This window comes from Chenopodium album, chromosome 8 (assembly GCF_948465745.1).
Source record: "Chenopodium album chromosome 8, dcCheAlbu1.1, whole genome shotgun sequence".
Taxonomy (NCBI): domain Eukaryota; kingdom Viridiplantae; phylum Streptophyta; class Magnoliopsida; order Caryophyllales; family Amaranthaceae; genus Chenopodium; species Chenopodium album.
This window is the reverse complement of record NC_137841.1, coordinates 42,667,269-42,690,613: the sequence shown is the minus strand read 5'-3', so window position 1 is coordinate 42,690,613 and position 23,345 is coordinate 42,667,269. Positions and strand designations below refer to the sequence as shown.

The 23,345-nt window shown below is 35.9% G+C and overlaps 1 protein-coding gene across 3 annotated transcripts; it reads right to left on the bottom strand.

Annotated features, from left to right (window-relative positions):
- LOC145556062 (uncharacterized) lies at window positions 1–23,116 on the bottom strand. Of its 3 annotated transcripts, XM_081617739.1 has the most exons (7): window positions 22,789–23,116; window positions 22,136–22,269; window positions 2,283–2,518; window positions 1,970–2,196; window positions 1,805–1,897; window positions 999–1,525; window positions 1–230 (listed from the first exon to the last, which is right to left on the bottom strand). In XM_081617739.1, exons 4-6 carry the CDS (start codon window positions 2,132–2,134, stop codon window positions 1,010–1,012), a joined length of 774 nt encoding a protein of 257 aa, XP_081473865.1. In that variant the 5' UTR covers window positions 2,135–2,196; window positions 2,283–2,518; window positions 22,136–22,269; window positions 22,789–23,116; the 3' UTR covers window positions 1–230; window positions 999–1,009. The 3 variants fall into 3 exon arrangements, 1 of the variants encoding a protein (XP_081473865.1); XR_014091705.1 differs by lacking the exons at window positions 1–230; window positions 999–1,525; window positions 1,805–1,897; window positions 1,970–2,196; window positions 2,283–2,518 and adding exons at window positions 2,536–2,755; window positions 3,207–3,429; XR_014091704.1 differs by lacking the exons at window positions 1–230; window positions 999–1,525; window positions 1,805–1,897; window positions 1,970–2,196; window positions 2,283–2,518 and adding exons at window positions 2,537–2,755; window positions 3,207–3,432.
- Window positions 23,117–23,345: the final 229 nt, after the last annotated feature.

Below are 23,345 nucleotides of genomic sequence, written 5' to 3'. Positions count from 1 at the left end.
TAGTATAAGTTCTCCATAAAAAATTAATATGTAGTTAATTCAAATAAATTCTAAATGATAAGCTAAATATTTATTACAAACAACAAAAACATTCAATCTAAATAAATCATACATTAATCTAATAAAAATTCCAATACCAAATTCAAACACCAATCTATTATTTTTGCTAAAATTCCAGTAGATCTTTAGATGTTTGATGGAGCACTTGATACTTGGATATGAATAGCCTCCTGCCAAACAAAAAGATAATAATAATAAAAAAACTCTTAGATTCAATTTAAAAAAAAAAATCTCCAATGAATTATGTATGGAAAATTATTATCAAAACACTAGAAATTAATTTTATAGTGAGTAAATAATGAAAAAAAATATTTCATCTTAAAAAGGCAAGATGGAGGTACCGTAGCAACATCACAAAATTATAGGGAAGTAACATCAAAGGATCATAAATTTGTATAATCATAGATACTACATTATCAAAACACTAGAACAATTTAGCTAAGCTAGCAACATAAATTTTGATGCCTAGTTTTGAGAAGAGGAAAGAGATTGAGTTTTCAATCGTATAATTAACTAAGTAATAATGTCAGTAAGCACATATATATAACACAAAGCTCGAGTTTCTAGATTATCCATTATACCATATAAAGTAGTACTTGAACAATACTGAACAAATATGTACACCAGTGGCATGCATATATGAACTTCTTAACACCCTGCAAATTCCAACGCCTTATTTAGCATATGCACACGCATAAAAAATATAGAATTCAAACCACCTAAGTATGATCTTTGGTCTAACATCCAATTCGGCAGCTAAAGGCATTCTAAGTTAAGTAGTATAGATGCCCAACAATCATGCTGCTTATCTCTAGTTTGTTTCCTTTTTTAGAACTTCAGATCATATAATACACCATTTCTATTTCTTCAATCACATGTAACAATGTAAAAATTGAAAAGGAGAAAAGGAATATAGCTTGTAAAATGCAATCACATACCTTTTAATAATCTAAAATAATATAGTTTGTGGATCATTTGTAGTTGTTGAAACAATAGCTTTTGCAATAATTTCTAGAGTTAAGCTAGGATCTTTTTGGCGTAGTTGTGCAAGTGCTGTTATTACTGCATCAAGAGTTATATTTCTTTGCTGATTTTCAATATCCATGTGTATCTCTTGCACTTTTAAGGTCTTAGATTCAAGATCCTTTGTTCTCCTCTCTATTTCAGCTTCGTGTGCAGCAACTTGTGCAACATGAACTTCATTTTCCTTGGCAAATTCTTCAATTTCAGCATTTATATCCTTTTGAACATCAACAGTTACAACACTTTTGATAGACTCTATGACCTCTTTTGGTAGAATCAAAGAGGTACAAGGTCCTATATCTTTTTGCTCCGTACGAGTGGCACCAAGTCCTTGTAATAATTCTGTACCTCGACGTGCATTTCCCATAACTTCATCAAATGGGTCCTTAATAGATTCACCACTCTGATCATCTTGAGAAGCTTCCAATTCCCTCATTGCTTGCTATAACAATTATTAAAAATTATGGGTGACAAAGTATACGATAAGTTTATTCACTAAATAAATAAATAGGAATAATATAGTATTACTATCTTCTACTGCGTATCATCATAAGGTCGATCATAAGTTTTACCCTCCTTTTGTCGTCGAGTCTCTTCAAACATTCTTATTTTGATGGTGCCACAACATCTTCCCGTAGCTAATATATAAACAAAAATAAATATATAAACAACATAGAATCCATGAAAAAAAATCGTAATATATGTGGAATGTATTTCGCACCAACTGCTCATGTTTCATGGAAAAGGAAACGGGACCATTTGTATGTATGTTGTCTTCTTCACGCTGATTTTCAAAATTCTGCAAACTGGTTTTCTACATAAAATAAAATTGGATAAGCATAAAAGTCAAGACTAATTTTGAGAGTTCCTAATTGTTCAATTATACCTTTGCTATTGTTGTCCCCTTATAAGCTAAAAGTGTTTTGTAATGTGGTTCAGGCACTCTTTTGGGAGGATGCTTCAATTTCTCTTCAAGGGTGTCATACATATAATAATGATCTCTTTTGAGGCGACATTTGAATCCTCTCTGAGATTGATCAAGAGTCTCCATCACCCAATCTTTAGCTTCAACTGGAAGGATGTACTTGCTCTAAAATAATGGCTAGGTTTATGCTATAAAATACAATATAAAAATGCATATAAAAGTAAACTTATGTTGTAGACTCAAAATGTTATAAATGAGAGAAAAGAACACTTACATTCACAAATTCCCAAATTTTCTCCTTATTCGAAACTTTTTTCCAATTTGTGTATGTCAAGAGAGCCCAATTGTAATCATGAGCAATAGTTTCTAAGAATCTAGTTAGCTCTTTCCTTGCCTTTTCAGGCCCGATAGGTTGTCCTTTGTCATTACAGTACATAGTTACGCGATCTTCCCATTTGCAAGCATGGACATCAAACAAATTTGTTGGATCTCGCCCTTTCTTCTTCGGAACTTTTATCCAAGTAAAAACAGAATAATTAAATCATAAGAAATCTATAGATAAAAATAAAGATTACAATCATAACATTTTATAATGCAATTACGACATAGAAAAGTTCATAAGTAAACATGTGACAAGCATTCAACTCAATTTAAAGAATTGCAATCTGTTTTTGTATTTTGTAATTCTAGAGAACCGTGAAACCAAGCCTTATGCATCAGCAGGCCCTGCATCAACATCAAAAGGTCCTGCATCAACAACAGCAAAAGGTCTTGCATCAACAACAGTAGCTGTACAAGACCCTGCATAAAAAACAGCAGAAGGCACTACATGAACAACAGCAGCAAACCCTGCATCAACAGTAACAGACCCTGCACTAGCATTGTCCCTTGATTAACACAAGCAATCACATATTGCCTCGTGCAGCAGCAGCACCTCCAAGAGAAAAAACTCTCCTCAAATACTTCTTATACTCCCCCACAAGCCTAACAAAACTAACTTCATCCCGTACATAACTATGTTTTATTGTAAAATGGTAATTAGCTAGCAGTTTTTTCATTGTTTACAGCTAATTACTTAAATAAAAAGAGAAGAAGCAGATTATAGACCGTTCTCTAACCTTGGATTGAATAACTAAAAAGGTTACAAAACCATAAGATTTTTCATGATTATTAAAGGGGTGGAGTATTAAATACAAACCTTGTGCGGAAATAGATTCTCCTCGGCTTTCTATTGGTACAATTGTCGAAAGCGGACTCTTAGAATTTTTTCAAACTTGCTCAAATTGCTGTACATCTTGCTCTATTTGTTGTACTTTCGCTGGATCCATTTGATTACCCGTAACAAGGAAATCGCCCATTGCCGTAGATGGGCACAATGGCTGCTTTTTATTCTTCCTAGTTGGTTGCTCTCTAGTTCTTGCCTTCTAGCATCGGAACATCAAGGTAATTATTATCGAAGATAAATATGACCCCTAGAAGAAAAAAAAAGGAAAAAAGGAGAAAGAAACCTTCTTAGGTATAGAGGTTGCTGCTTAAGTTAAAACATCTCTCTCTCTCTCTCTCTCTCTCTCTCTCTCTCTCTCTCTAGACATCTCAAACTCCTAAAGGTCACAATTTTCTTTATCAGGAACATAGTCTGGATCATCTACATTAGAATGCACATTATCCTTTCCTTTAGTTCTTATTTTTTCCAACAGTTGCTAAGCAATCTTGTCGAGCCCTAACTCTCTAAACTTCTTGGCATTTTTTTCTATTGTCATGGACCTAACTTTCTCATAAGGTGTTAAAAGAGACTTTGAGGCAATTTCAGGCTTCTTACTTTCATTCTTCGTCATTTGGCAAACAAATATTATAAACAATTAATGGGAAAAAAAGTTTAGACATATCAAATAGCAGTTACTACAAAATAATAAGACATATTTTTTCAAATATAACACATACATACATACTTAATGCTTAAAAATTTAAAAGTATTATATCTTATACATGACATAAGCAAATATATTCAGGTTTTGGGAAATTTTTTTAGAAAAATCAATCTTATTCACTAAAAAGATGATAATTTTGAGGAAGTCCAAAGATGATAACTACTTACTACTAACAAAAGCTGAATCAAGAGGTTCAAACAAAAAGTCTAATAACATTATATGATAAAATCACATTTTTTAAAAAAAGTAAATACAATTGCTCAAGATTCATTAATAATCCAATGGGCCATGAGCTGAAATATTATCAGTCGCATCCATCCAATCCCAATCTGTATCATCATAGTCAATGTCATCTTCAAGGTTATTAACATCCTCAGACTCTCTGATAAATCATCTATGTTCACAACACTCACTTCAACTTCATCTCCTACATGAATATCATTAGCATCAATAGAAGGCATGTTATTAGAAATAGAATCAATCGGTTCCTCCTAATATGTTTCTTCATTTAGTGCTTCCTCAAAGTGAAAAAGATCTCTTGGAACCCTTTTCATGACGTATTGAATATCTTTTTCTAATGGGTCTTGGAAATAGTATACTTGATGAACTTGAGAAGCCTATACAGATTAATCATCTTTGGAATATTTCTTCTTGAAATTAACATATGTAAGCCCAAATTCATCAATATCACCAAGAAACCAATCGCACTTAAATAACATAACGCTAAATTGAGACCAAAAGTCCAACTCAAAAATTTCTTCTCTTACACCATAGTAGGTAACATCTCCGTGGACGGGATTTGCATCCCCTGAACTGGCAATACTTGAAGTCAAGGCTGTCAAAATCACTCCACTATTTAGAGTCATTAATCGTGAATCACGTTCTCTAGTGTAAAACCTATAACCATTGATAAAATACCAAGTGTACCTCCTGGCCTTAGGATTAGGTATCTTAGCGACCTAAAAAAGTTCCCCATTAACTTGCTCCCTTTATACTTTTTCAAAAAACCAATCAATAAAATCTCTGCTATGACATTAAGAACTATCCCATCTACGCTTTTGACCTTGGATATTTACCCAAATCTGATGTTCTCTAAATTATAAATGAAAAAAAAATAAATCATTATTTTTATTAGATTAAATTCTACAAAAATCTAAACTGAAAAAAAATTAAGAAAAAAACTCTTACTTGATGTATGTTTCAAATGTTGTATTGTCGCAATTGAAGAAAATATATCTATGAGCTTGCTTCAGACTTTGGAAATCTAAAGAAAATCCTTTTCCTTTATCCTCCTTGTCCTTTTCCCTCCAATAGGATGTCCTACTTTAGGAAACAAAGATAATTCATCTGCAAGATGATTGATGGAAAAATTCCTAGCACATCTTCTATCCATACTAGTGTTTACACCTACACACAAATATCGAGAAATAAATGTCAAACACTCTTCCATCATATACCCTTCTGTTATACTTGCTTCAGGATTACTCCTATTTCGAACATAGGACTTCAGCTTACCTAACTACCTCTCAACAAAGTACATCCATCGATATTGCACAGGTCCACCAAATTTGATTTCCTCTACTAAATGACCAGGTAGATGGATCATAACATCAAAGCATACAGGAGGGAATATCATTTTAAATTGACAAAGTATATTGACAACTTCAGATGCTTACCAATCTAATTCTTCAAGATCAACAATTTTACTACATATACCATGAAAAAAGTTCCCCAATCTAGTCAAAGGTATTGCAACATTCTTTGGCAATGTTTTCCTCACAACAACTTAAAGTAAGTGATGCAATACAACGTGTGCATCATGAGTTTTGTAGTCAGAAAAATTCCTTTCTTTAACATGCACACACATCCCGATATTTGATGCATACCCATAAGGTAAATTTGTTTCCTTAAGAACTTTGAGAAACAAATCCTTCTTTGTATTACTCATAGAATAAGGTGTTGGTGGAAATAACATGTGGTTGCCATCTTCAGATGGATAAGGTTGGAGATGAGGTTTTATTCCAAGATCCAACAAATCCAAACGTGCCTTATTGTGGTCTTTAGTATTTCAAGGAATATCTAACAAGGTGCTAACAATATTATCGAATACATTTTTCTCAATATGCATGACATCTAAATTATGACAATATTTAATATTAGACCAATAAGACAGTTGAAGAAAGCATGATTTCTTTTTCCATGGACCTTTACCACCTCCACCTTTATTGTTCTTCCCAAAATCATTTTCAAAGTTTTCTAATTCATTCATCAAATCATTACCAATTAACGGAGAAGGTGCACACCTATCGTCTACTTCTCCGTTAAAAGAATTTGTATCTTTGCGCCAAGGATGTTCCATATCAAGATGCTTTCGAATATCCATGTAGCAATTCTTTATGACGTGATGCAATTATTTAGGTTTCACATCATGGTTACAATTAGGGCAAGCATAATTTCCTTTAGTAAGCCATCCAGACAATATGGCATAAGCCAGAAAATAATTTATTGTCCCCGTTAATGCAGCATGCAATTGAAATGATTGTTTTTTGGATGCATCATAAGTCTCAACCCCAAATTCCCATAATTCCTTCAATTCGTCAATTAGTGGTTGAAAAAAAACAACTATGTCATTTCCAAGAGACTTAGGGCTAGGAATTAACAAAGACAACATAAAATATTCCGGTTTCATAAAAAGCCAAGGTGGAAGGTTGTAATTAATCAACACAGCAGGCCATGTGCTGTGAGCAACACTCATAGTTTTAAATGGATTGAATCCATCACTAGCAAGAGCTAAACGTACATTTTGAGCTTCATTTTTAAAGGCATGATATGATGAATCAAAGTCCTTCAAAGATTGGGCATCTGCCGGCTGTCGAATTTTGCCATCTTATATTCGGCCTTTATCATGCTAAACCATTTGTTCAGCTGTTTTAGAACACATGAATAGTCTTTGTAGTCTAGGTTTTAAGGGAAAATGCCTTAAAACTTTGGCAGGAACATTGTTAAACTTCAACCATGAAGTACCACAATTAGGACAAACACCGACTCCTTCAAATTTTTTTCTATAAAGAATACAATCATTGGGACAAGCATGAATTTTTATATAATCAAGACCTAAACTCTTTACTATATTCCTAGATTCATAAAATGATTTAGGAAGTTCGGCCACTGGAAATGCCTCTCTTAATAGCTTTAAAAGATCATCAAAGGCTACATTTCTTAATCCATTAAGGAACTTAAATAGAAGCAAATGGATTATGAAAGACAATTTCGAGAAAGTTTTACAACTTGGATATAAATCTTTCTTTCCTTCTTCCACTAAATAAAAAAACTTTCTAGCATCCTCACTTGGCTCACTTTAAACCTCATCACGATCTCTATTTAGTCCTTCACCGACATCTTTAAAAGTATCATGTAGTAATCACTCAATATCATTTCTTGCTTGAATTCCTTCACGAACCCATTAACAATCAAATGATCATAGACGTCATCTCTAGAATGGAAAAAACACCTCGAACACGTTTTAAAGGGGCAAAATATTTGATCTCCAATAGCGTCCTTGGCAAAAGAATCATCAAGAAAAAAATTCAACGCAACTTTAAAGTCCTCCGAACTTCTAGGATAGTTCATCCAATTATGATCCATAACTTAATTCATGTTAATTCCTAAATTACACAAGCAAATAAATTTAGAGATCTATCTATATTAGAAAATGAAAGAATAGATTTGTTAGATATTAATTGGAAAAATATATAGTACTAAAGATGAAAATAAAAATCTCAAGCAAATACATATAAAGATCATCTATGATATCTAAATATGTACACATATTGGTAATAAAACAAAATTTAGTTCATATATGTCATATGTAACATCTTAATTAAGGTCAAAGTCATATATAACAAGAGAATAACTAGTTTTACACACTAACTAGAAAGAAAATTACAAAACTTAAATAAAATATCAAATAAGAAACTACTAACTATTAAATAAAAGCTAGGTAGTGTAGGCGTTGTATGAAGTGCGCCTACATTAAAGCATGTGTGAATATGCTTGGCACTCATAGGAAGTGGGAATTAACATAATACGATTAGGGACATGGAAAGTAGGGAGCAGCCAACAAGTTTTTAAGGAACTTGTAAACCGTTCACGGATTATAAAAGGCAACCACGAATAAGGGACAACGATTGACCCGTGAAGGTTACACCCCATTCATAATCCATGAGATTACTAACTCCATATGGTTCGGAACCACGAAAGGAGGATTGGGGATGATGGTACGAAGTGAGTCATGGAGTCACATTCGCCCGTATTGGCCTCTACTCGATTCTTTTAGTGAAAAGTGATTCCTGCAATCTCAAAGGAATGCGAACAGAGATTCAATTTGCTCCAAACTATTATTCTACTTAATTGGTTTAATATTAATGCAACATATAATTCTAAAATGTTAGTGATCACTTGATTAAATTACAAGATTAAAAAGGAACCTAAATTAGTCGTCCAAATTATCATATTAGGCGTGATTTTCAATTACATATTCCCTTTAACATGCAATATGGTGATTAATAATTATAATAATAGAATAAACATTAATATTGGAAGCAATTCAACAATAATAGTGTTAGTGAAATCAAATAATAATAAACCTAATCATGATATTAGCAATATTAAAATAAAAATAAGTAATTAATTTAATTACTCACATTCCGTGCGTTCATTTAAATTGCTACGTCATGAATAAATTGTTCGTAAATTCAATAGAAAAAGTAAATCAAATGAAAATTAAATTAAATAAATGTAGATTTGATTTGGTCAAAACCCTCAGTTATTTGTACCTTTCACGCCTAGGTTTAAGGACGGAACCTCGGGTTTAGTATAGACTCCTTGGAGTGCTTAAGGGAAGAATGGTGTAATTGAAAATTATAGGTTTAAGGCTTTGTAGACACCTAAAAATGTCTCCCCAAAACCAAACCCGCTGATGAACAACCTTTCACCGCCACTATTGGTCGGGTTCAGTATTTAATCCCAAGAGTGCTTAAGAAATAGTATTTGATTAAATTCATATTTTTGAACAGTCCATGGACTAGTCTTGATGTTTGGTAAAAGCATATTTTTAATTTCAGCCCAAACCTTTTATTTATTTTATTTAATTATTTTCTAATTTTAGCCCAAATAATAATAAATCAGAAAATGGCCCGGAATTATCAATCGGCACTTAAAATGCTAAACGAAATTAGGGTTTAAAATGTATTTAGACTGAAAAGCAGGCTGGGAATTCCCGCGCCACGGCAGGTACCCACCGTGTCACGGGAATCCTTCCCGTCTGACGGTGGGATTTCCCGTGACACGGGAAATCTGCCGTGACACAGGAATTTCTGTGTCTTTTCCGCGTAAACCCTTAACGCGTTTTCTTCCCCGTTTACTGAAAATTTCCCACGCCACACCAAAAATGCACCGTGTCACGAGAATGTTTCCCGTCTGACGATGGGATTTCCCATGTCACAGTACAGATTGCCGTGTCGCGGGATATTTTTTTAGGGTTTTTATCATTTTAGGGTTCCGTGTGCTCACTCAGCACATTTTCTCTATAAAAACCCCCTCATTTCTAATGTACGGGGCATCAATTAATTCTCTAGTTTTATTTTTCTCTCTTCTATGTTTTAGCCTAAACACTAGCCTACCCTTCTCATTTCAAAATTCCTTCTTCAAGTGCTCAAAGGAGTCCATACTTTACTTGTGGTTCTGTCCTTAAGCCAAGGCGTGAAAGGTAGAACTGTTTGAGGGTTTGGCCCCAAATCAACTCTACTTTATTTAATTTAATTTAATTGTTGTTTTATTATTATTTCCTTGAAGTTACTAACTCGTTAATTATTTTGTAGTTGCAAACAAACAGAATCAAAGTAATAATTATGTTCCTTTCATTTCTATTATTTTTCTAACGATTTTATATTATTGGAATTATGGTTAAATTGCTTCCAATATTAATGTTTATTCTATTATTTATTATGATCACCATATTGCATGTTTAAAGAGAATATGTAATTGAAAATCACGCCTAATAAGATAATTTGGACAATCGGTTTAGGTTCCTTTTTAATCTTGTTATTAATTGAAGTGATCACCAATATTTTAGAATAATGTGTGCATTAATATTCAACCAATTTAGCATAATAATAGTTTGGAGCAAATTGAATATTTTGTTTGTATGCCTTTGAGATCGCAGGAATCACTTTTCACTATAAGAATCGAGTAGAGGCCAATACGGGCGAATGTGACTCCATGACTCACTTCGTACCATCATCCCCGATCCTCCTTTCGTGGTTCCGAACCATATGGAGTTAGTAATCTCATGGATTATGAATGGGGTGTAACCTTCACGGGTCAATCGTTGTTGCCTTTCGTTTTCCCTTATCGTGGTTGCCTTTTTTATGATCTGTGAACGGTTTACAAGTTCCTTAAAAACATGTTGGCGGCTCCCTACTTTCCTTGTCCCTAATCGTATTATGTCAATTCCCACTTCCTATGAGTGTCAAGCATATTCACAACATGCTTTTAACGTAGGCGCACTTCGAACGACGCCTACAATTTGGCGACTCCACTGGGGAGGATTCTTGATTATTTATCGATTTGAGTGATCGGTATGTAATTAAGATGAGTGGATGAGACTTGAAAGATTCTTGAAAAAATATTCCTGTGATTAATTTGGCATTTTTGCATCTGCATAGACGTTTTAACGTCGCATTCAGGTCTGTCCCGTAGGAAAAATTGAATAACTTGGTTGCGCACGAAAGAAAACAGGGCACCAGTCAAATCTTCTGACTGCCGTGCCACTTCAAAATCTGCCGTGTCACGGTATAGTGCACCGTCTGACGGTGCACAGTACCGTGGCACGGGAATTTTTGCCGTGTCACGGCAGTTCTAAAATCAGTCTGGTGGCTTATTTTCTCTCCTCACAGTCAACTTCCTTCGATTTTTCTGAAAAAACGTATGTGTTCTACATAAGTCTTAGCCCCGAGGGATTTAAGATCTATCAACCCAAAAACGCTCATGGCAATAAGGGTTCATCCGAGTCATTAAATCCACCCAAACCATGGAGTCGAGTTCGATTTCATCACGCACTCGCGGAGCCGCCCGTTGGCATACACCCTCAAGGGAGGCTGTCTTGCTAATGCGTCCAAACTCTTAACCATGGTACCCTTTTGACACCCAAACCTTGACCAATAGTTGAACATAGATCTTGACTCTAGGTTGCGAACTCTTTTTACATCATCGTGCCTAAATGTTATGTGATTGTTTTGTGCTAACCTTCATGTGTTTACTCTTTTGTTTAATCCATGACCGAGGGTTTTTATTTTCACATAGTAATTAGTATGGACCTAAAATCGATCAAAATCTAGAAAAATCACAAAAATGACCTAGAACTGTGCACCGTGTCATGGCATGTTCTGCCGCGCCACGGTGAACAGTGCCGTGACATGGGGCTTTCTACCGTCTGACGGTAGACTGCACCGTGTCACGACAGTCAGCACCGTCACACGGTGCCCAAGAAAAGTGTCCTGTCAGTTTTTTTTTTCGGTTTTTGTGCAAACGTAGGTGGTTGATGTGTCCAGTTTAGTGTCATGTCTAACTGTACGGTCAAAACACGCGTCCATAACCTCACCTAATCATTCGCATAAAGAGTTCACACACTTTTTTCCTTAGTCGTGCACTACTTTTTGACCGTATTTTAGGGTAGTCTTGTTTTTGTGTCGTTCCTTTTTTTTTCGGAGTAAGTCGGATAATATCCTCCCATATTTTTTAAAATAACAAAAAATAAACAAGTAGAATTTTAAAAAAAAAAATTCTTTTTTTTCTTTTTTTAATCCGGATTGGTTAAGGTTAAGTTTGGTCATTAAAAGTGTGTTTGTTTCGGTGTCACAGTACTTGGTCAAGAAGCAGGGGTAGATTGTTACGGTTCGAGTCAATACCTAAACAACCGCTTATACCAAAGAGGCGTACAAGGAAACCACCTCAATCATCTCCACAAGATCCATCTCCAGTCTACTTTCAACCAATGGCCACTAAGGAAGACATCGAGAACCTCAACAAGACAATTGAAAAGTTGTCTAACATGATGCAGACACTCACCACTAGATTCAGCACGGTAGAACAAGACAATCAAAACAATGTCACTACCGCTGCAATGGACAAGATTAAGGAACAGATGAGCAAGATTTCTGAAGAATTCACTTATTTGGAACAACTTGTCACCTCTTCGTCCATAAGAGACAAGCTTCCTGAGAAGTTTTCCACTGCTGACATTCCCAAATTCAAGCCTATTGATAATCCGCTTTTCCATTTAAAGGCTTTTTCTACAACTATGGCTCTTAAGGGAGTAGACGTGACACTCTTCCCTACAGTGTTTCCTCTTTCCTTGGAGCATGCCTGTCAACAGTGGTTCTATTCTTTGGAATCCAAACATGTCGCGACCTACGAGGATGTTGCTAAAAGCTTTATGAATCGTTACAAGTGTAACATTCCGGCCAAGACTTCTGAACGTGAACTCTCCATTCTCAAACAAAAAGAGTATAAAGGCTTCATCACTTACTTAAGCAGGTGGAGGGAAACAGCTGCGCTCTTGGTGGATCCCCCCAAGGAAAAGGAGATGGTTCGCTTGTTCATCGCCAATCTGACTCATAAATACAAGCAACACTTGAAGTTTTTGCCTGTGAGTACCTTTGAAGCTGTATACGATATTGGAATCAATATCGAGGACGAACTAATGAAGACTGCTGGTAGCAACAATAATAACAGCACTTGGAAAAACAAGAAGAACGACACTCCTTCTTCGTCTTCTAAACCCAATAATGCTACCAACAATATCAATATCAATGATGTGCTGGCCCTTAATGCTCCTCCTTAAAGATTCCAAAGGCAAATGAGGGTTTACACGCCTTAGGGAATGACTTATGATGCTGCTTATGACCGCTTGCATGGTCAAGGACTGATTATGCCAATTGGACCATTTCCAGAACCTCGACTAGAGAATAGGACCGCTAGCTATGACCCCAATACTTTCATCAAGGTAAGGGTCATAATACGGAGAAGCGTTGGAGGTTGAAGGATGCAATCCAACACCTAATTGATGCTAATCAACTTCCTGTCCCTCCAGGGGGCAAGAAGCCTAACATTTAAACAGGTCCTCTTTCTGATGCTTTGGCTATCATGGGAGATGAAGTCTCCTTTGATCCGTCAATACTCATTCAACCTGTGAATGAACCTCTGCCGGAAGTTGTATTTGTCTCGAGTTCTGAAGAAGTGAATGGACGTTGAGGATATAGCCTATTGATCTCTTGGCACAAGTGAAGATGTTTGGGGGGACTTTGAGGTCAAGGTTCTCACCAGAAATGGACGGTTGCAACAACATAATCCACCTCCACCTCCACCACAATCACATCCGATAGTTGATCCCATCGACCCTGTGAACAGCGATGTGGTCAAACAATTGCAAAAGACTAAGGTGGAGATGAATGTATGGAAGCTTTTGGCCACCTCCCACAAGCATCGAAAGGCTGTGATGAATGCTCTAGTGAAAAAAGGAGTTGATGATGACATGACTCCCAAGGACTGGTCAACTTTCTCACTACTGAATTGCCAAGTACTAGCAATTTGATTTCGTTTTCTGACAAAGATTTACCCCTGGAAGGGGACCAACATAATAAGGCCTTACACCTCACTTTGGTGTGTAGGCAGATGAATGTTCCTATGAGCCTGGTTGATAATGGCTCTGCAATCAATGTGTGCCCACTTCGTACTGCAAAGAAGTTGGGCATAAAGAATGAAGAACTGACTCCTTCCACTCAAGGGATTCGCGCTTATGATAATACTCGCCGTCAAGCCGTGGGTACTATCATGCTGAACATAACTACAGGGGCCATTGAACGTCGCACTAAGTTTTAGGTGGTAGACATTAAGGCCTCCTTCAATCTGTTGTTAGGACGCCCTTGGCTTCATGAGCTAAAGGCGATTCCATCATCGCTGCACCAAAAAGTGAAATCCATAGTTGCAGGGGTTCCAATTACCATTGATGCCTCTCCGCACATTCAAGTTATCGACACTCCTATCGTCCATGTCGAACATGACGAAGAAGACGAAGATCTTTGGGGGTTTTCACTCGATGATGTTCTCGTGATTGAAGAGGAGGAAAAAGTGTCATCTCGACTTCGATCCCTATTCAAACACCAACATTAGTTCCATTCTGAAGAAGCAAGGGCATTTCCCTGGAATGACCCTCGGACTCAAAAAGAAAATGGCCGAATCTTGGGGCCATCCTAGTGCACTCAAGAAGGATACTTTTGGCTAGGGATTCAAGCCAACAAAAGAAGATATGAAACAAGCTCTATTGAAGATGAAGGCTCGCAATAACGCTCGAATCATGAAGAAGGAAATGGTCATGGATCCATATCCATTAACACTCAATGGCCAGTACATCAAGGAAGGGGAAGACTTTCCGTGCTATGAATTCCCTGAGCCATTCGTCCACGATGGGATCCGTGAACCAGGATTCGAGATGTTCCTCGATTGTGACTTTGTTGATGAAGACGAAGAGCTCTTCACAACCGAGAAGCCAGCTAGCCCGAGTTCTGATGATCTAGGCATCAACCTGCTTTTTGGAAGGGAAAAGAATGAGTCTAAGCTCGTCTGCAATGATAACTCCGAGCTCGTTCAAGCTGTCATAGCAAACAAGGATTTTGACCCCTCCGAGTTAATCATCCAGGCTGACAATATTTCAAGGGGATGGCGCAAGACATTGAGGATCACTACGCCAAGTGGAGAGAAGTTGGAAATAACCGCTGGCGAATGTCTTATGTTTGATGAGTCTGAGTCGTCTGGGTCCGAGTTTGAGTCTGAGTCTAAGTCTGTAGACGAGTCCTTAGAGTCTGAGGCCGACCCTCTTTCTGCTATAGAGTTCAATCCTGAGCCTCTTGTTGAGTCCTCTCTTTCTAGTCCAAATAATCCCGGTGAGGTCGCAACTGACCTTGCCCTCTCGATGTATTAGCCAATGAATTCAATAAAATGAGTACCTTTGCTTACGATGCGTGTCATTCCCCTAGCCCTGATCAATATTGCTTTGCTAATGATAAAAATGACAAAGAAATAATAAAAGCAATGGAAGAACACGAAAATAAAACAGCAGTTATCGAAGATACAGAAACAGTTAACATTTCCAATGATACGACTGTTAAAGAAGTAAAAATTGGATTAACACTAAGTTAAGATGAACGCAAAGAGCTAATTAACTTGCTTAGTGAATTTGTTGATGTATTTGCTTGGTCATACCAAGATATGCCAGGAATTGACAGGGATATAGCTCAGCATACGATACCACTCATTCCAGGTATGAAGCCTGTCAAACAAAAGTTGCGCCGTATGAAATCGGATGTGGCTCTCAAAATCAAAGAAGAAATCAGAAAGCAGTTGCCCGTAGGTTTCATCAAAGTATCCAAGTATCCAGAATGGATAGCAAATGTGGTTCCAATTCCAAAAAAGGATGGAATGGTCAGAATGTGTGTTGATTACATGGACCTCAATAAAGCAAGCCCGAAAGATGGGTTCCCTCTACCTCACATTGACATTCTGGTCGATAACACAACAAACCATGCACTCCTATCATTCATGGACGGTTACGCCGGATATAATCAAGTATTGATGGCCGAAGAAGATATGAAGAAAACCACATTCATCACGCAATGGGGTACATATTGCTATACGATAATGCCTTTCGGGTTGAAGAACGCGGGTGCCACCTACCAAAGAGCAGCTACAGCATTGTTACATGACATGATGCACAAAGAGGTGGAGGTCTATGTCGATGATATGATCGTTAAGTCTAAAGATCGCCCAGGCCATATTATTGCACTTTGCAAGTTCTTTGAAAGACTCCGCAAGTACAACATGAGATTAAATCCAGCAAAATGTGCATTCGGAGTCACGTCAGGCAAATTACTTGGATACGTGATTAGTTCTCGAGGGATTGAAATAGATCCCACAAAAGTAAAAGCGATCATGGCCATGCCACCGCCCAATAATGAGAAAGAGATTCGAGGTTTCATTGGAAGGCTGCAGTATATGAGTAGATTCATATCAAAGCTCACAGCGATATGTGAACCTATATTCAAGAAGCTCAAGAAAAATGTCCCAGTCACATGGGATGACGATTGCCAAAAAGCTTGCGACAAAATCAAAGAGTACCCGGCAAAACCACCCGTGCTAGCGCCAACAATACCTGACTTTCCTCTTCGACTCTACCTTACGGTCACAAGAGAAACGATGGGGGCAATGCTAGCACAAGAGATTGAAAACAAGGAGAATGCAATCTACTACTTGAGTAAGAAGCTTCAAGGATATGAGACACGATACACACCACTTGAAAAATTGTGTCTCGCACTTGTGTGGGCCGCACAAAAACTAAGACATTACATGCTCACTCATACAGTGCATGTCGTGTCCAAGATGGATCCTCTCAAATACCTGTTCGAAAAAGCAACGCTCAATGGTAGATTATCAAGGTGGATAGTCAATCTTGCTCAGTTTGACTTGAAATTTGTACCACAAAAGGCCATCAAAGGTTCTGCGGTTTCTGACTTCTTAGAAGACTTTCCACTAGAAAAAGTTGAGAAAGAAGAAGATGAGTACGATTTCCCTGATGAAGATTTACTCATGACCGAAGATGATAGCTGGACGCTCTATTTTGATGGAGCTTCAAACCAAAAAGGATGTGGTGTAGGAGTCTTGCTTGTATCACCCTATGAAGAGCACATCCCAATTTCAATGAAGCTCGACTTTGATGTCACCAACAATGCCGCAGAATATGAAGCATGTATTTTGGGGTTAGAAACAGCTGTCGCCTTGGGAATTATGAAACTCAGAATCTACGGTGATTCTTCACTAATCATTAACCAAATCTCCAAGAGATGGAAAGTGAGAAGTGAAAGTCTCGCTACGTATCAAGCTCATTTAGAAACTCTCAAGTACCGAAGCTCTATTGTTCAGAGACGTGTGAACATCTCCATCAAAGCTCTTTGCTCTAGAGACGCGTGGGCATATCATTTAAGCTCTTTTGTTCAGAGACGCGTGAACATTTCCATCAAGCTCTTTTACTCCAGAGACGCGTGGGCATATCATTCAAAAGCTCTTTTATTCAGAGACGCGTGGACATTTCATTCAAGCACTATTGTCCAGAGACGCGTGGGCATATCAATCAAGCTCTATTGTCAAGAGATGTGTGGACAATCCTTTTCATGCTCTTTTGTTCATAGACGCGTGGACATGTCCTACAAGTTCTTTTGTTCAGAGACGCGTGGGCATCCTATTATCAAGCTCTTTGTTCAGAGGCGCGTGAACATATCAAAAAGAAGCTCTTTGTTAAGAGACGAGTGAACATCAAAACAACAAGGTGGCGTTCCCTAGATTGTGGAGAGTTATCACAAACAACTGAGGATTGTTTCAAGAGAAACAATCTTCGATAGTATTCCCTTAGACGTGGAATATTATCAATGCGGATGAGGATTGTTTCAAGAGAAGCAATCTTCGATAGTATTCCCTTGGATGAGGAATATTATCAAAGAGGAGGAGGATCATTTCAGGCGAAGCAGTCTTCTATATTGGAAGCAATTACAGGCGTAGCAGTTTTCAAGCGGGGTGGCATTCTCTAGCTTGCAGGAGGTCATCAAAACAATCGGTTACTTTCAGAGACGTGTGCTCGACGGTGCAAGATACGCGTTTCTTAACTCTTTTATGTGTTTAAATAACGCTAGTTTTGCAGGTATCGGCGTTACAAGAATGATTTAGGATCGCAGAACGTTCTGAATCATTCTCCGTCCCTATCGATACTTTGACTTTTGTTATCGAAACTTGCGTTTCTCCAAACTCAGTCAAAGTGGGGGCTTCTGTAGACACCCATTTGTGTCTCCCCAAAACCAAACCCAGTGATGAGTACCTTTCACGTCGAATCATAATCGAATGAAGTGAAAGTGTGGAAAGTTTAGTGTTGCGGATAGTTTTAATTTCTTTTCTCTTCTCTCTGTTTTTGAAAACTTATTTTAAGAAAATAGCCAATCCAGTTTGGTTGGTCCATGATATGGGTCCAATAATAGTGTAGTTAGATGGGGCTTGACAAGAGCTTTCCAACGATATATTATGAGCCCAATTCCGATTAATATTGAGGAAGTTATGACCAATTTACTAAACCGGACCCGGTTTGAGCTTTATATGCGGCCCAATGATCTAGAGGAGGGCATAATATGATTTATCATTCCTAATGCAATTAGGAATAGTTTAAGTCTTCTAGATTCTTCTAGAAGGTTCTTTTCATTCCTAATTCGATTAGCATTGATAAATTGACTTTTTTTTACTTTTCAGAGTTTTAATTAAAATCAAAGAACATTTTTGAGGAAAAGATACGATTTTTTACTCCTGTACGACAAAATTTATCTGATTTTCGAAAACGCGTCAAAAACGGGACTAGCGCCTGACGTCAGGCATTGGCGCCTGGCGCTTGGCGCCAATTAGCCAGCGTTGGCACCAGCTCTGTATTTGGTGCGTCAATGCTCTGTTTTGTTTATTTTATCTTTTTAGCAGATTTCTCTATAAATAACGTATTAAAAACTCCGTTTTCATTCATCAACAACCAATTTTCAATTACAATCACCTAAAACTAGTTTTCATTCGCAGTCATTAATTCTTTCATTCTCTTTAATCATTCGCTAATTCTCATCAAGATTTCCTTAATCATTAATCTCTATTTCTTTCTCTTTTCTAAACTTGCTTTCAAATACAAAATTCCTCATTCATTAGATCTAGAAACACCTAGCCATATTCGAAGTTGCCTTCGCCCTAGACGTGAAAGGTTTAATTTCTGAAGGTTTGGTCCCAAATCTCTATTTCAATTATTTAATTTAATTGTTTGTTATTATTTTCCCTGAAGTTACTAACGTGTGTATTTTGTTATTAGAAAGAGGTACGAAGCATCAAAGTAAGTACTTTAATGGTTTTTATTGATGTTATGATGTAGAGATCATGTTTATATTGTTATTATGATATTCCTAGTATCATGTCTAGGGTAGCTTTAATATTAAATATGATTGTTACGATGCTTCCTATGTTCTTCCTACTATTTATGATTGTTAGTATCATGTTAGGGTTAAAGATTTGATTTTTATTGCTTAGTGATATGGTAGGGTTTGTTATTAATCTTGTTAGTATCATGTCTAGGATCTTGCTATTAATATGCTTTAATATTAACATGAACATGATTATGATTATAATTGTTATAATTTATGATGATTATGAATATTATGAATATTATTATTTTGATGATGATTATTTTATTTATGATAATTATTTTGACTATTATTAATATGAAGATTATAATTATTATTTATTTTTATAATGATTGTTATTATGTTGCTTGATATTTATTGTTTATTGCTTGATCACGCCTTTTATGCATGTTTAAAGGGAATTTGTACTTGTAATCGCGCTTAATAAGATAATTAATAATCTTTTTAGGTTAATTATGATTATAATTCAAGTGATCGCCAATAATAGTTTGTTTGAGCATAATATTCAACCAACATAGATTAAACATGTTTAGGGTTAATCCTATTGATTGTATGTTAATCAAAAAGCGCACTTGAATACGATCTGAATAAAGCAGAGGTCTATTATTAGGGCAGGTTCAATCTCTTTTAGGTTGGATTTGTACCTTCATCCCCGAACCCTTATTTGGTTCTAGACCTTCTGGAGTTGACGATCTCTTGGATCGTTAAGGGGTGTAACCTTCACCCTGTGAACGGTTTACAAGTTCCTAAAACTTGTTGGCGACTCTTTTGCTCTATTTTCTTCCCTTTTGGACGCCACCGTAGTTTAGTGTATGATCACAGTGGGGTTCAAGCTAGGGAGTTAACTCTTTAATTTATTCCCCACACCTACATCACATAGACACTCAAATAGGTCAAATAAGCACTACTCTGAGTAATTCAGAATCTCAACACTCGAATAGACTTCCTTCTCAAACACTTGTCAATCCAAATGAACATGCTAAAGCTGTAACACTTAGGAGTGGTAAAGAGTTAGCAGAACCTAAAATGAAGAATAGAGCAGTAGAGAAAGAAGTAGAAATCGTACCTAAGGATATAGTTGGGGAGAGTAAGGAAAAACATGATAAAGAGAGCAAGAAAGAACCCGTAGGGAAGGGTATTCTGGTGTGAATTTTTATGTTTCTCGTTTTAAAGATGTTCCCCCTTTCCCCTCTCAATTTGATAAGTCTAGGAAAGAAGCCATGGACAAAGAAATTCTAGTGACTTTTAGGAAAGTTGAAGTTAATATTCCTCTTCTTGATGCTATTAAGCAGGTACCACGCTATGCAAAGTTTCTTAAGGAACTTTGTACTAATAAAAGACAATTATTGTGCTAAGCCACGATTGTTCAAAATTATTGTGCTGTGAAAATTTCATTTTAAAACTTATTAAAATGTAGAAAGAAAAGAATCAGTGATGGTGCAATAATCTCATCTACATACATCTGGATGATACTTTAAATACCATACTATACAAATCCAATCAGATTTATCATTTGAATACATTAACTTTCACAAAAATTAGCAGAAATTCAAGATTGATTTAGTTAAGACTTTACGGTTAAAAACTCTCAAATTAGATCCAAATCAATGAAATTTCACAAAATAATACAACTCTAATAAGATAAAGAAGTAAACCAAACCCAAATTTCACAAAATTTAACAGGATAAAAAAAAATTTAACTCAAAAGAAGTAACTTTTAACTATTTAGTAGATAAGATTGAACATGACATTGATACTGCTAAAATGTTAACCAATAAATAGTTCCGAAATTAATCACATGAAAGCAACAAAAGGCTCAAGTAACAATAGACCAATCTAACATATGAAACAACAATCTTACCCAAGCAACCAGATTCTGAAATAAAGCTCTGAATTTAGTTCTGAAATTCAACTCTGAATTCAGTTTTGAAATTCAGCTCTGAATTCAGTTCTGAAACTTAGCTTTGAATTCATTTCTGAAATTTAGCTCTGGTTTCAGTTCTGAAATTCAACTTTGATTTCAGTTCAGACTTTTAATTCTGCATTCAGTTATGAAATTGACTATTAGAAGCATGCTCTAACATTACACCATCATCAGATATAAATTGCTGCAGCCAATCTGTCTACAAATAACAAAAGAATGGATTCATGAATTCAAATTTGTTGAGCCTCCTAAGACAACTCAACTGAGTTGTACGCTTATAAATCGAGTACATATTATTGCAGTTCAAGCTGGAGTTCTTAGTCAAAGATGTTGTGCCCTTGTCTTGGGAAAAGGAGATATCTAGCTAATCATCTATGTACGCACAAGTCACACACACACGCACAGAGTATAAGTATTTGATACCATGTTTAGTTCAACTCAACTAATTGTTTCTAGCTAGCCAGCAAGCTTTGCAAAGGGTTCTATTGGAAAGTTGGAAGAAATAACTTATGAACAAATGAAAAGGAACAATAAATGCAGAAATAGATAGAAAGACAATAGTTATAACTTCAACTCAAAAGGATCTGGAATTGTGTAGATGACCAGTAGTTCACTAGTTCAACACAGCCTATGAATCTATTATTTTTTATTTTATTATTTTATCAATTCTCTACTCTCTAGACCTTAAATGAAATTAGACATTTATTTATACTAATGATAAAATAATGGGCTTATTAACTAGCAAAAAAGTTAAACAAGTGATAAAAAAAAACAAGATCATAAACACAAGGTTACTCAATAAGCCAAGTAATTAAATCAGGGAATCAATGTAGAATCAAGTGACTACTTATTTAATTCATGCCTTAAATTGTACATCATATTATCAATAATTTATCACTACTACAAGAAAAAATACAACTCCATATCACACAACAACCATCGGATAATAATGCCACTCGTATAAAGTTTATAAGCAGCGCAATCAAGGGATCAATAAATCAATTAAGCCATGCAAGTAAAAAAAAAAGAAAAAAAAAAAAGAAAAAAAAGTGCTAATTAAACATGATAAGCTAAAATTTTCAAACAAATTCAGTCACAATAATAACCGAGGTTTAAAAATTAAGGCCCGAGTGGGCAATGTTTTCATAGCTGCTAATTGAAATCCTATATATACCTGGACAAAGATACTTCGCTACCTGCTAATTTGCTCGAGGGTCTAATTTGAGAGACAGAGAGTAACCCCTGATGCAACTTCCATATATTTGTATATGTTTACCAGATTGTCCATGTGAGGAACAAGGTAAATTTCTGCATAACGAGAAAGAAGACATGTAATTAAGATACAGTCATATTTCAATACTTAGAAACACAACAAATAGAACAATTCTGAATACATTAGAAGCCTCCAGGCTTATACCAAAACCATCCAATAACGCATAGCTAAATAACCCAGAAACCTTACCCTCGAATTTCTTTCTAATTAAAGTTGTAGATTCGACCACAATAAGATTAATTTGGCGAAAATCATTTTGATTGACAATGAAATGAATTTAGTACGAATAAATCAAGTTTAATTTTATTGAAATTGTGGAAATTTGATAGAATTAATTGCGCCAAAAAATCGATAGAATAATTTTCTCTAGAATTAGAACTTTGAAGTTCCTTTTAATCTACCTAAATTTTGAATCAAAATACTGAAATTTGAGGAATATATGATTGAATTATAACTACAATTTAATTGTATAATTCGAATAATGAATATATACTGCAATTATTTTAACAAATTCGAATCAAATTCCTATAGAAGAGGAATAATTCGAAACTCACCTAGTTAGTGCAGTGGTGGCGCAACGGTGCAGCAGTACGGCGGTGCGCTGTGCCGATAACTATGGGAGTGCATCAGTGGGAGCAGCGGTGGGTTCGGCGGTGCAGAGACTGACGCTTCTTTTTCAGAGTAAATGAGGTGAAAGTGAAATTTGAGTGGGATATATTTCTCTTTCATGAAAAGATAAAGGATTGAGGGTAAAATAATTCTAATATTTAAATAAAAAAAAAAAAAACTCAAGAAAAATATACCATTAATTAATTGATTTATTTTTAGTAATAAACAATAGATAACGGTTATCATAGATTCATAGGAGGAGACGGTTCTCTATTTATAAGCCCATAAAACGCTTCCAGCAGAAATACATTTTATATAATTGTAGAGAATGCTTGTCTTTGCTAACCGTTTTGTATTTTGCGATTCTTATTTTAGTGTTTGTAGTAGTGTTACGCAGCTAACTTATAACAACAAAATTTAATTCAAATTTTAGGGCTATTATTGAATTAAGAAAGGGGAAATTACAAGAACCCTTATTCGAAAAATTACATACCTTAAAACC

Excerpts from the sequence above, each read along its gene's own strand:
- LOC145556062 (XM_081617739.1), bottom strand. The coding sequence starts at position 2,134 with ATGGAGACTCTTGATCAATCTCAGAGAGGATTCAAATGTCGCCTCAAA. Across the intron at positions 1,898-1,969 it reads AGGGGACAACAATAGCAAAG|AAAACCAGTTTGCAGAATTT; the intron begins GTATAATTGAAC and ends TATTTTATGTAG. Across the intron at positions 1,526-1,804 it reads CCATGAAACATGAGCAGTTG|CAAGCAATGAGGGAATTGGA; the intron begins GTGCGAAATACA and ends TAATTGTTATAG.